This window comes from Protopterus annectens, chromosome 10.part0 (genome assembly GCF_019279795.1).
Source record: "Protopterus annectens isolate FY-2018-M chromosome 10.part0, PAN1.0, whole genome shotgun sequence".
NCBI lineage: Eukaryota > Metazoa > Chordata > Ceratodontiformes > Protopteridae > Protopterus > Protopterus annectens.
The window spans coordinates 134,930,129-134,944,427 of NC_056744.1; the positions used below are offsets into that span (position 1 = coordinate 134,930,129).

A 14,299-nucleotide genomic window follows, 5' to 3' on the forward strand; every position below is an offset into this window, starting at 1 on the left:
TTAGTCTGTGCATTTATTGAAGAACATTATGTCTGAAACTCAAATGTCTGTCATTATCATTTACAGACTGCAATCCTCACTGATTTGCCAGAGAAAACACAAATTTTATGAGGCGTAGACCAAAACATGTTGAAAATAACAGAGACATGCTGCAACTCAGGAACTGTTAAGAGTATCTACACCCCACACAAATGAATGAGTATGTAAATAACTGCCACACAAGAATTTATCTTTTCAGCTCACTACCATCAAAATACAGTGTGTGACCTTCTGCAACCCCCACCCCCCCAAAATACCTCTCAACCTCAAAAATCAAGGAGAAAGCTGAAAAAAATAACGGGGACACATGACCAATGAAAAATATTGCCTTTATACACTTAAAAAATTGCTACAATAGCGGGCTTTGCATTAGCATGCTTTTGTCCAAAGACTTAAGTTTGAAACTCAAATGTCTGTCTGTGCTTAGTGATCTATATATGGTTACAGTTAACATGGTCGAATTTCATTTGTACACCTCAAGTTTCATGCTTTCAGTTTTTAATGAAAGGACATCTGGGTGAATGCTGTCTTGGGTGAGTGTTCCAGTTGATTAACAAGGTAAGTGGTGGATACAGGAGTTTGTGTGAGAGTGTATGCATTTTAGGGTTAGGGTAAAGAGGGCTAGGGTAAAGTTAAGTAAGGGAATAGAGTAAGTCTGTATGCGTGAGTGTTTTAGGGTTAGGCTTAGGTAAATTAATAGATTCAGTGTGTGTATGAGTGTGGTAGTGTTAATGTGTGTTTGTGAGTGTGTTTGTGTGTTGTGTGTTTGAGCTGTCTTGTTTAGTAATTTTGTTATGGAAAAGGTACATTGGGGCAGGGGCAAACCTAGGGTTAGCAGGCATTAGTATGGTGGAACACAGGGGTTTTAGCCCTGATCCACCTTAATAATGTCTGCTAATCCTAGCCCTGTTTCTGCCCCTCCACCTCCTCTTACCTTAACATGCAGCTTACATTACGCTACCACTATTCTAACAAATATGAGCTGAATGTATGCTATGGGTATGGGTAGTATATCAGAAAAGGAAATATTTTTTCTTTTTTGATGTACTGTGTCTTGTCAATGTATTGAGTGGTTGCCATGATTTGGATGATGTGTTTGTGTTGCTGATGAAACATGGTGACCATTCACTACATAGTCACGTATATGTACATAAAGTACATATGCACATAAACACATGATGCTGGCAGAGATTGGTAGAGTGCCCATGACACATACAAAACAAATCCCTATACTGAGCCAATGGGAAGAGCTCCTTGGTGCTTCCTGCTCCTTGAGCTATGTTTCTAATGTCCTCAAGAGCTCTGCTGATTGGTGAGGTAAGCCTAGTGCTGGGCTGTTTTGAAAATAGTCTGACAAGCAGATTGTCAATTTTGTTTTCTGATTTATCTTCAGAACAAAACCGAAGGTCAGAAAGTCATCTATTAGTTTTAATTTAAAAGTAACTGTCACATTTTTGAATTTAATGCAATTTTTTTTCCATAAATGTGGAGGGGACATACTACCATGAGCTTCCCCTTGTCAGCAGAAGTGCAAATATATCACACCAACTATTTCAGAAAATAAAAAAAAATAACACTGAACATGATACTGCAACCTGCATGTGAATGGTTGTGCCCCTTACTTTCCCCACAACGTTCAGTGAGCAAACTCCAAGGTAACGCATCCATTTTGACATCTCCCACCTCCCAACGTTCAGCAACTTTGCATATTTGCAAAGTATTATAGTGCAAATAGAAAACTGCTAGTGCCATCAGACAGTAAATACCCCCGTACAACTTTTTCATTCCTACCCCTGACAAAAAGGTGTTGTCAGTTAATGGAAACATTTCTCCATGTACTCCAGAGATCTGATCTAATGTGTCCTATTAACAAGCACCACATTTTTCTTTGAGGAGCAGTTTATAACTTTGTTTCTGTGGAAATTACATGTTAATGGCCACACGAGTGCATAAAAACCTGTGGCACAGCATGCATGTATCCAAAGTTAAAGGCACAACGGTCTATGATGCCTATAACAGTAGGTCCATGGTTATATCTGAGCTTTCAGAAATGGATTTTTGACTGAAATACTGATTTCAAATGAAACAAAGAATGGCTTTAAAGAAAAACATCCTTCTTATGTTTGCTTTAGATTTTTAGAAGAAATATTATAATATATGTGATTTGAAGTATTTGTGTTTATCACACATTTCCCAATGATTGGATGATACTTTTGGTCTACATCATTGTTAAAAATTCATCAGCTTGTATGAGCAAAACCTAGTTTTCTAATTTACAGTGTTTTATCAGTTAAGTACTAAAAAATCTTTTGCTAATCCCAGATCAAATAAATCTCAGTAGAATGTTTAAACTCTGCAAGATCTATAACTACTGTCAATTTAATGTTTAATTGAAAAATAATTCTGTAAAACAAAATCTGAACTGAGCTAGGATGAAACAATTAAATGAAAGGCAGTACATCATTTTATTTTTTGAAAAAATAGTTATTTGGGGGAATAATTGTGTTTTGTGTGTCTTTTGTCTTTAAGACATGACTGAAAGGGTTCCTTGACCAGTTCACCAATACAATTTTCAAACAAAATGAATAAATTGCAGAAATGAGTAATCAGTGTACCAAAGTACAACAAATTGTTTTAGATTTTAGCACTTAAATATACTCTTGTGAATAATTTTTCTTAAACAGTCTCCCAAATTAGAATGCTTTATAGTCAGGCTATATAGAGCTATAGATCGACTCTTCAGACAGTGCTGCACATTAAATCATTTTATGTAAAACATTGCATATGCCACCAGGTTCACGGATTCAAGAGTATGCAAAATGCTTAAAACCGTTCAAGACAAATGTCCAAAACACAAAAGTTAAGCACAATATATCCATGTTTGGCACTTCTGTCAGAACCATTCTTGGGTACAAAGTAAGAAATCAGCACACTGAGGAGTTAGGAAGAGAAGCAAATATACTTTTACTAAGCTGAGTCATGTTTGATTCAGTAGTTCAGTCACATAAAATCCCTGTTACAGAAAAATTTCATATATTCTGTTCTTTTTTATGAGCTTGTGTTACAGCTGCTAATTGCTAACAAATATTCTTTTGTTTCAGCTATATACTGAAAGGAGCAAATATTAGCATATGCCAGCATGATGGAACCTGGAGTACAGCAGTACCGGTCTGTGAACGTAAGTGGTTCTGAACTACCATAGCCATCTGTATTTTCCTATCCCATTTCAAGGCAGTTTGTTCCATCTGCAATAAAATGTAATTGCCACTTCATCACCCAAATGTTAAAGTAATGCAGTAAGGGACAAAGATTATTATTTTTTTAATAAAAACACCTTTTTACAATTTAGTGCATTTAATATATGTATTACTTGTATAGTTCTCCGTTCAGCTGTTACCAAATTAGGTTATTACTTGTATAGTTCTCCATCCAGCTGTTACCAAGTTATGTTACTTGCATAGTTCTCCGTCCAGCTGTTACCAAATATCAGTTTGCTGCTGCTTCTTGATGACCCCTCCCATGTCCAGTTCACAAAAGCTGTTCATTCTATTTCATTCTTCTCTTATGACTTGTTAAGAGGTGATCAAAAAATGGAAGTCAAAACAATTCAGACAGGCTAGACAAAAATATCTCAGGCATTATAAACCAACTGAACAGTCATCTTCACTCCTTACTTGAGGTAAGTGATGACAGTCTACAAACATAAGGTTAATAGCACAGAATCTGGTCCAGAGATATATAATAGTGGACAACATAAAATGTATCTCAAATTTTATAGGCCATAAAGGTATGAAATAGTAGTATGATATTTTAACACTTGCCTAAGTCATTCTATGTTTAATAAGATTTTTTTTGGGAAACTTAACTGCAAAAAAATGCATTTGTCTGATATAATCAACTTAGAAATCAAAACACTTATTTCTGGCAAGTCAGATGAAAAATAAGTGCCACCTGCTTCCATCTTTCCAACCCAACTTCAAGAGATTCCCATGTCCTTACTAGATGGTTACTTAATCATAAACTACTGCTAAACACCTTCAAAATCAACACTATACTCCTTAGTACTAAAGAAACCTTTCACTGCCACAAGCTCCTGAGGAATTATAGGCCTCAACAGTAAGGCCACTAAGCAACTACCCCTTTCAAATACTTTGGCACCTGGTCATTTGTTATTAGCTGAAACATTAATTGATAAAATTGCCAATTGGCTCACAGAAAAGATGCAGATTAAATAGGGGAAGTCATCTCCCCGAAGAGACCAGTAACCAGTGGAGCCCCCCAGGGTTCTTTTCTGGACCTCTCCTATTTAACATCTACTTTTCCTGAAGTAAAAATAAATACCAAAGGACTCTGGCTGACTAAGTTTGCAGATGACTTCAAGTTAGGAGTAGTCATTGAATCCCCAAATAATCTACTTTTCCTGAAGTAAAAATAAATACCAAAGGACTCTGGCTGATTAAGTGTGCAGATGACTGAAAGTTAGGAGCAGTCATTGAATCCCCAAATAACTTAGCCATTTGGCAGGAAGGTTTGTCTCAAATAATTAGTATCAAAATCATGGTCTGAAACTAAATGGCAAAGAATGCATTATTGTATCCTATATTTTTAGCAGGATACATCCTAAAAGGGGCATTGCATATAATAATTGCTCTGATCAATGCTCAATATAGAGAAGTGATTATCTGTTTAGAACGTGATATTCTTTTGGCAATTAGTTAGGCTGAATAAAAGGATATCCTAACATCTGGTGTGGCATAATGATGAAAAGAGAGGAAGCTATCAAGTCAGCTACCTTGGTCCCTTACTACATTTTCCCTTTGTACCACCATGTTGTATATACAGTATGATGAAGGGAGTGGTTGTCTACCAAAAGTGATACTACACTTTTTAACATTTACTTTGAGCCCATTTTCTGCACCAAGGGTTTACTAGGGTGAAGTCATTCTAGAAGATTTGTGTGACTTAACAGTTTGCAGTCATCTTCAAACCCTGTTAGCCAGATGTCTTGGCTCTTTGTTTAAAATATGAGAAGTAAATACCAAAAAAGAGAGGTCCCAACACTGGTCCCTGAGACACCACTGACCACCTTCATACTTTGATGAGGTAGCTGCATCTCACTGTGTGGGTTTTGCCTTTCATCCATTTGGTATCCGGCTTACCACATATTGGCTGATTGTTAAACCATTTAGTTTTTGAATGATGTCCGCATGGGTAATGGGGTTACAGGCCTTGGCCAGGTAAAGATACTCAACATGCCCTGCATGACCACCAATTACAGCTTTTCAATGGACTTCAACATATTAACTCTTTCAGACCTCAGCAGTAGGAGACTAATGGACTCTTTTACTTCCTGTAGTTTTCGAACACAAGAAACCACTTGCTTCCTGAGAAACTTTATTCAAACTTTTACAACAGGGATTAACACACTGATGCTTTATGATATCACAGAATCTGTTCAAATTATGCAGATAATGTTTCACAATATTTCAAAACAGTATTGATCTACAAAACAAAGCATGTTAGATGGCAAATATTAGTGCCAACACTGTATACCTTAATGTTTTTTATATAAGCTGTCACCATTTGTTCACCTACAGGTCATGGCATTTGAAATGAATGCACTTATGAAAACATAGCCAATATTGAAAACCATTTTTACCAGAAAAGCATTTATATCTCAGAATATCTTCACATTAGCCAGGTTTTCTGTGATTATTGTTAAGACCATCGGCTTATATACACCACTTCCAAGATAATGGTATCACACTCCGTTTTTGCATTATTAATGTAAACATGAAAATATATTGCAATTTTTCATAACTTTTGGCAGGCACTCTTTAATAACTCCAGCTCAGTACACCCTATGCTATTTCGCTATGCATGCTTAGCAAATCACATCAGCTTGTAGATATCACATTGCTACTTTTGTATTAGACATGCATCTGTACCAGCACTTACGAAATTAAACTTTGAAAACACTGATGAATATGCTCATTTCATGAGTCTATGGAAGTCCCCTGTAAAAATTAATATATTCATGCAAGATAAACAGGAACTCTGCTATCCTGCCATCTGTACTCTTGTGGTCAATAATGAGTTACACAGGATGTGCACTTCACAAAGCAAAACTGTTAGGGGCCAAGTCTGACAAGATTCATAGCAGCACAGTTTGTCACGTCACTTGTATTATGTTCCATGGCTTTGCAGATGAGGATTGTAAGGTCGTTAGGTCTGTGAGTTTAAAAGCCAACTTTATAGAGTGGCATCACCAGTGCAGTGTGCACTCATCAGGGACAAAACCAGTAGTAAACATAGGTTAATCAGTTTGAAAAGTGTGTCTCCAAGGGCCCAATATATTATCAGGTCCCAAGGAGGAAGCATTCTTGGTCTCAGCACTTTTCAGTAAATGATATTTAGAGCTAATTGAGGCAGTAAGGGTTTCAAGTATTTGGCATCTTTGAATAGAAGTCTCAGGGGTAAAGTTAGCACTAAAATTATATGCAAGGATATTGGCCATACTTATTGGATCAGAATAGGAGACGTCATTATGAATAAGTTCTGAGCAATACAGGGTGTTGAATTTTAGTTTCTAACATGGCTAAAGGAGGACTTAAAATTGTCTTTAGCTTCAGAGGGCAGGCTAAGCTCATGAGCTCCTTTAGTGGACCTGATGGTGTTCTTCACCTTCAGACTCATCATGTTAAGGGCATCTACTAAACATAAGGACACAGATTCATCATCAGTCATGTGAAATCAGTCTGTTTAGTATAAAAGGGTTGAATGAAAAGTGAAGAGCATGCTGGAGTATAGCAAGGGACTATAACCTAAGGAAGTAGAGGTCTTGCTTCTCTGATGCTAATACCACTGAATTTGGGGTACTGGATGCTGCATCTGCATATTGATATAAAGACAGTGGAGGAAGTGCTTGACAGCAGCACAGTAGTTACAACAGGGCTGTGTTATTGTGCACAGTAGTTGTGATAGGGCTATATCACTATGCACAGTAGTTATGACTGAGCTATGTCATTGTGCACAGTAGTTGTGACATGGCTGTGTTATTATGCACAGTACTTGTGTTGGGGCTGTGACGGGGTTGTGTTATTTTGCACATTAGTTATGATAGGGCTGTGTTATTGTGCACAGTAGTTGTGATGGGGCTGTGTCATTGTGCTTAAGACAATTTGTAGGTCTTGAAGCATTTGGGTGATGGGATCAACTAAAATGTAAAGATGAGAATCAGAGATGCATAGTTAGGAAATAAAGGTGGGAAGCACAACTCTGATGATACAAAGTTCTTCTTTAAGACAGACGCTGGACTTTGGCATAATTTGTAAGAGTATGGTTGATTACATACCTCCCAACTGTCCAGATTTTTGCAGAATGTCCAGATTTATGCTTCATATTTTGGTCTATTCTTCATCACATCTGTGGTTTTCCAGCAAATCATTGGGATGATCTGGGGACTGAAGACACTAAATAATGACATAAATGTGAGTTTCAAACTTCATATCTTTCAGAAAAATGCAAGTGAACACAAATTATATTATTCTAGCAACTTTCTAAGTTCATAAGAGCAATATTTAAAATGTTTCTCTATTTCTGCCCCCCACCAATTATATCAGGCTTTGTCCAGACTTCTTGCACTAAAATTTGAGAGGTATGGTCGATTAGTTTGAATGTCATTCCATATAAAGCTGAATTAGGACATGGAAGTTAAAGTAAAGGAAATGAATTTGTTGATATTGATTAGCTAATAAATGATAATCCTTGCAGGCCTGCAGTTATTTACTATTAGTGTTGGTTTTATGTTCATATAATAGGGCAGAAGGACTGGCAGTATAAAATTACTGTGGTAACCCTTAAACAGGCCTATACTGTAATTTTTTCTTTTCATCCCAGTGACCCCCTATGCATGTTTGATGACAAATGTCCAAGCAACATCCATAACAAAAGAGAATCACTGCACATGGAAAGCAAGTGTAGCACAATTGTCATTGTGTGTCATCCAGTGGTTGTGGACTCTGCATGTATGACATAATACATGATAAAGGTATTTAGCTTTCAATGCTGCTGTCCTGAAAATCTCAAGAAATAGGAGGTCCCTTGAATGCACCACAAGAGAAGTAAACAGCTTAGAAGAGTAAGTCCTGAGATGTCAGTAGTTTCTTATCAGCTTTTCCAGAAAACATAAAGACATTTCATTATCTAAGACTGCAAATCTCAGGTCTATATTATAACATCAAAGTCTAAAAACATTGAATGTTATAATATCGACCCCATTCAATCGAAACACCAGAAAACCAAACAGTCAGAATAGCAAATTTTTCCCAGGGAAAAAATCACTGTTCCGACAAACATACACACAACTGAAGCACACCAAAATAAATAATCCACATACACTTCACATAACCATACACTAAACCAGACATACACCACTAGCTACCCACTTACCTTAACCCAACCCTAACCCTAAGGTCCCTATCGCACACTCACCTTACCCGCTTCATAACCCTAACTCACCTACCCCACCTTAACCCTCATGTCCACACAATCGCACATTTACCTGACCCACGCCCTAACCCTAACCCACCTAACCCAAACCCAATCACACACTCACTTTCATTCGCACACTTACCTTAACCCAGTCCGTAACCTTCGCTCCACAGTTGAGGAAGTAGTGAAGTTGCAGAAATGGCCCACTGAATACTTTCCCTAGGAAAGTATTCAGTGTTCTGCAGCTTCGCTATTTCAAGCGTTCGCTCTACTGGGTTCGATATTATAACATTGGAAGTTTTTGAACTTTGATGTTATAATATAGACCCGCAAATCTCATGTGTGTGTTTCACTCATTTTTCTACATGTCTGCAATGACTGTGCAAGTCAGAGTATGTACTGAGCTAGTCTTTCTGGTCAGTACTGTAAAAGCCAGACTTTGCCAAGGCAGGAAATTTTGTGAAATACAGAGCTAAGTATATAAGCTGACCAAAATAAAAAGGCTGCACTGTGTGAGATACAAATATTATCCCTAGCACATGAATATAAAATGAATGAATATCATTGTCATTTGTAACATAAAGTAAATGAAGATGCCAGTGAAACAAGGAGAGACCATCATTTAGTAAATATGGTTTGTTATAGAGTATCAATCATTAAAAGCCATTGGATTTTCTTTGCCAGATATTCTGTCTTTTTTATTTTTTCCGTAAGTTATCTAGGAAAACGGGTTGTCTTATGTCAAGGATGAGGCTTAGCATTTTATCCCATTTCAAGATGAACGTACATTCCTACATCCCATTATTCTCTTGCTCACCCTTTATATATACAGGATGTAATCTCTTGCTTCATTTTCTTCTAAAATATCACGGACACAACAGATAAAGCTTTTGGGAATCCACTAAGCTAGAGTGTAAGCAGTATGTTACAGCCACGATGATTACTGCATCAAAATGTATATTGTTAGTCCACATGCCAATATCCATGAAAGGGATGACAGAGTTTCTTGTTGCTACTGACTTAGGGGAAAACCAGTGAGGTGTACCAGCTGAACATTAATAGTGCTTGTGGTTTCTGTATCTAAAGATTATGATTCCACTTAGCCTTCATTCTCTTGAGAAAAAATAAGGAAACTAGAAGTTAAGAGAACAGGTTCTAGTGAGATAGTCTTTATCCCTCCTGTTATGGGTGCTTATCTGCCTAGAAAATGGGTCACATATTTTTCCATGGAAGTTAATAAGTAGTTATTGATATGGTGAGAGACTGTCACAACAGAAACTGCAGAGAAAATATCTGTAGTTATGTGAGCTTTGTCACTATGGAGGAACAAACTTGCAGAAGTCCAACTGGGGAGACCTGAGGTTTGGTAAGCATGGGGTTAAAAAAAAAAACACCTGGGAAAAATGCAGACACAAAAAACACACACACAAAATTACATCTAAATATATTGTTTCTTCTGACTCCCGTGCTCATCATACTTATGTATGGGGTCCTATAGGCAGACATTCACCAATTTTAAACTTAAAAAAATAAAGATAATTTAGCCAAATTCAATGTTTTCTTTGGTTGTACATTTTTTCCTGCAATTAGACTTTCATGTGTGCAATTTTTTTTAATACTAGCAAGTTCTATTTACCTAAATCTTTAAAAGTGCTACATGTAATTGTGCAACCTGGTTTAGACTAAGACACATTTCCTGACAAGGTGTAGTTGATATACTGGTCAGTTCAATGGACTTGAAAGAGAAAGAGCAGTACAAAGGATCTAGTTGGTCAGGGAGTGGTACTGCCCACCTTTTATTAGGTTGACAATTTCAGGTATTAATTTCCTAAAAGTAAAGTTAACCTTAGAAGTTTAAAACATTTTTCAGGATGAAAAGTATAAACAATTTTTGAAGTGATAGCTAATGATTAGCAGGGTTTTAGCCATAAATAGAGTACATTTTCTACATATGGGTTGTTGTATTCAGAGACATCCTCCTTACTACATATCAGACTGAGAGCATAAGAGATGTATTGCAGGCAGATGTATATCTCCCAAACTGAATGAAATGACTATCAGTTTGCAGACAGTACATCATATGGGGAATGAATGGTGTCTTGACCTTCAGCTCAGCCTCACATTCATTTTAGCAGTTCCCAGGTTATCACAGTGCACAGACATCCCTTGGGAATACAGTGCTATATCAGTGTAGAACATACAGCACAACACACTTTCTGTACTGATAAAATACTGCATTATTCCACAAGCTAGTTATAATAATAAGCTAATGATGCATAATATAACACCCTCCATGTCCTGCCAATGCATAGTGCTGTTGGGGCATAATAAGGATCTATGACATCACAGACCACCTGCACTTTAACAACACATTTAGTGCTGGGGAGGAACACAAAGCACCCTGCATGTATACAGCACACTTGGCAATGCTAGGAAAACATGCTTATAAGAGAATGAAGCGGAATCTGGAAAAGCAGTGCATATGCTCAAGTGACTTATCACCTGTGTTCGTTGTGTGCACATCTTGGCATACACAGCTCCATGGAGGCAGCTTTATATTGTATGAACCACAATGATCACAGTATAGTATGTGCACATCAGGCATGCAATTAAAAAAACATATGTACTGTATTTTCCTCTCCACCAGTTCCTATACATATGTCCTCAGCACAGATTCAGGACAGCCCATAATACTGAGACTTTACCAACATGTGGCCATTAACTTTGATGGTGGATACCTGACAGCTGCAATGATTCTGTATTTCTCGGAACTAATGACATAAATAGCCAGTTTCTCATCAACAACATTGAGAGATACTGCAATGACCTAGTTCTCTTATGGGTCATATTTTATCTCTAGAATAGAATGCAGTCAGCTAACAAAATTTCCTCTCCATGTCTATCACAGTAGGCATCAAAGGACTGTAAAGATCAATATTTCATCCCATCCTTTCCATAGTCTTCACAAATGTATGCATCACCAGCTTCCCTTTGGAATCTCGAAATATTGAAATGTCGAATTTCAGTATTTTGAGACCAAATTGCCAAATCTGCAGTTACATAAAACTGCAGAATATTGAACCCGAAAATGTGGAACCCGCAGTACTGATGGCGCGTTAGGTAAGTGTTATTTTTTGGGGGAGTTTGGGGAGGATTTATGTGAGTGTGTTGGATAGTGTTAGGTGTGGGTTAGGGTAGGTAGGTAAGAGTGTGAGTGTGTCAGTGTTGACAGTGGTGGTGTTTGTATGTATGTGGCTGTCCTTGATAATTAGCTAGGTTTAGCAGAGTCCCTTGGATTCTCCCCTGCTACTTCAAATTCCAATTGAAGGTTTCCCTCCCTTCCCACACCCCCCAAGTGATTGCTCAGGTACAACACACCAAAGGTTTTAAAAACCATGGATGCCTTATTTGCTCTAATTGCAGCTGAAAACCCTCCAGGTGTAGCATCTCTAGTAAGTGTCCCTGGACTAGCTGATAAGTTTTTTTAGCTAAGTTCTATCTGGAAGATGTAGCCCCACTCCGCTCACTTCATTCCCCTCCCACCCCACCCCCATATCATTACCTTTATACCTATCCATATAACCACATCCCCTCACTTCCTCCCTAATCCCCCACCCCTCTACTTCCTGTTCTCATCCTATCTCCCTTTTTTGCTCCTCCCCACATTTGCCTACTATTCCACTACCATAGACTACTATACCTTACTCCCACCCCTTCATCTCTTCCTCTGTTCTACATCCCATAAAGTGACCTGTCTCTTACAACTCAAACTATACTCTTACCTTCTCTACTCCTTATACTCTTATCACCTCACCTCCTATCACTCACAATTACCTACTCCCTATTTCCATCCCTCAAACGCCATCCTTAAGTCAAATACTACACCACAATCCTATCTACGAATTTGTCCCGCCATTGTTCCCCCCACTACTCCCATTCCTAAAATAAAAATATCCCCCCCTTCCTCTTTAAAACAAAAAAACAAAGTCTACTTACTCAAATTAAAACCCCATTACAAACCTCTGCTTCTATCTGGTAACAGTCGTCCTAACCCAGGCCCTACAGACACTACCCTGAACAATAAACCCCCTGTATCTAAACCTGCCAACCCCTCCAACCCACAAAAACAAGTACAATTCTGCTCTATTAATGTCAGGAGCCTTGTAAATAAAGTTCAAGAACTCCATGCTTGGATAGCTAACTATACTCCTGACATAGTTACCCTAACTTTAACATGGTTAAAACCACACCATATGGACAGTGAAATTATCCCTCCTGGCTATAATATCCTTAGATTAGATCAACCAAAAAGAAAAAGAGGAGGAATTTCCATACTCTACTCCAAATGTCTCTCCCAAATCAGTCCCACACTAGACTTACCCTCCTTCTCACCAGCTGAACTCCTACTGACCAACTTCAAACTTAACAGTTTCAACATCATAACTGTCACAGCAATCTATATTCCCCCTGGTGATAATATTAACACACTTGAGAACATCCTATCTCACCTCTCACATACCATCCACAATGAAATAATTATACTGGGAGATGTAAATATTGATTGGCTTACAATACAAGCTCCCAACACTACTTCCTGTATAACCTACATGGGCTAATCACAACCCCAACCTACATTAATAAATCTCACCTACCTAGCTCTCTTCTTGACTGGATATTGGCTTCCCACCCTCAAAACCTTCATAACTCCCAAACCCTTCCAAATACCCTCAGCGACTACTGCCCTATAACAGTTACCAGACATACTCCCCACCTTACTAAACCTAACAAATTTATTACCACCCGCTCACTTTCTCATTTCTATCCGAACTCCTTTATTCACCAACTCTCCAAAATTAACTGGTCTTACCTCACCACTCTTCCTTTAGATGAAGTTGTCCACTCCTTCAACACTACATTCCTAAACATTCTTAACTCCCTTGCTCCTCTTTGCACAATTAGAATCAAATCTAATACTGCTCCCTGGCTCACTAAATCTGCCAGAACCCTCATGAAAGACCGGAATAGGATTTGAAAAATGTGGACTAAAACTAGGACCCCTTCTCTTCTTCAGAAATATAAAGAACTCAGAAATAAAATAAAAAATTCATCCATTATAACAAAACAAACTTCTATGCCAATCCTCCCTCTACTCTTAAATCAGACCCAAAGAAATTCTGGAGCTCTATTAAACAGACTCTTCATCCAGGAAACCCTTCCTCTCCTAACCCATGTCCCAATGCAACACCTGAAGACATAGCCAATAAATTTAACAATCATTTTATAAACACAATAACCTCCATAATAAATTATATCCCCCCAGAAACAACACTAGCACCCCCACAAACTCTAACCTCTTCCAAACCCTCCTACCTCATTCTCTAAAAGCAGTATCAACTAACTATGTAAAGTCATTACTCTGTAAACTTAAACCTTGCTCACCATCTGTTGACAAGCTTACTTCCTGCAGATTGCCTCTGAACCTCTTGACTATCCTGTATCCATCGTAATCAACTGATCCATTTCTGAATCCTATGTCCCCACTGAAGTGAAGAATTTCTTTACTCTACCCATTCACAAAGGGGGCAACTCCTCAGACATATCCAACTTCAGATCAATTGCCATACTCTCTCCACTCTCAAAATTCCTAGAGAAATGCATTCACAAGCAGGTAATGCATTACCTTCACCAGGAAAACCTTCTCACACCCACACAGCATGGTTTCTGTCCCAAGCATAGTACAACTATTGCACTTATATCATTCATCAAC

At 37.9% G+C, this 14,299-nt stretch overlaps 1 protein-coding gene across 2 annotated transcripts in view; it reads left to right on the forward strand.

Moving 5' to 3' along the window:
- LOC122813004 (beta-2-glycoprotein 1-like) overlaps window positions 1-14,299 on the forward strand; it is a 281,969-nt gene that overhangs the window by 95,027 nt on the left and 172,643 nt on the right. For both annotated transcript variants that reach the window (XM_044085104.1, XM_044085105.1), the window contains exon 4: window positions 3,141-3,217. In XM_044085104.1, the coding sequence (XP_043941039.1) occupies window positions 3,141-3,217 (77 nt within the window). The remainder of the gene's footprint in view (window positions 1-3,140; window positions 3,218-14,299) is intronic.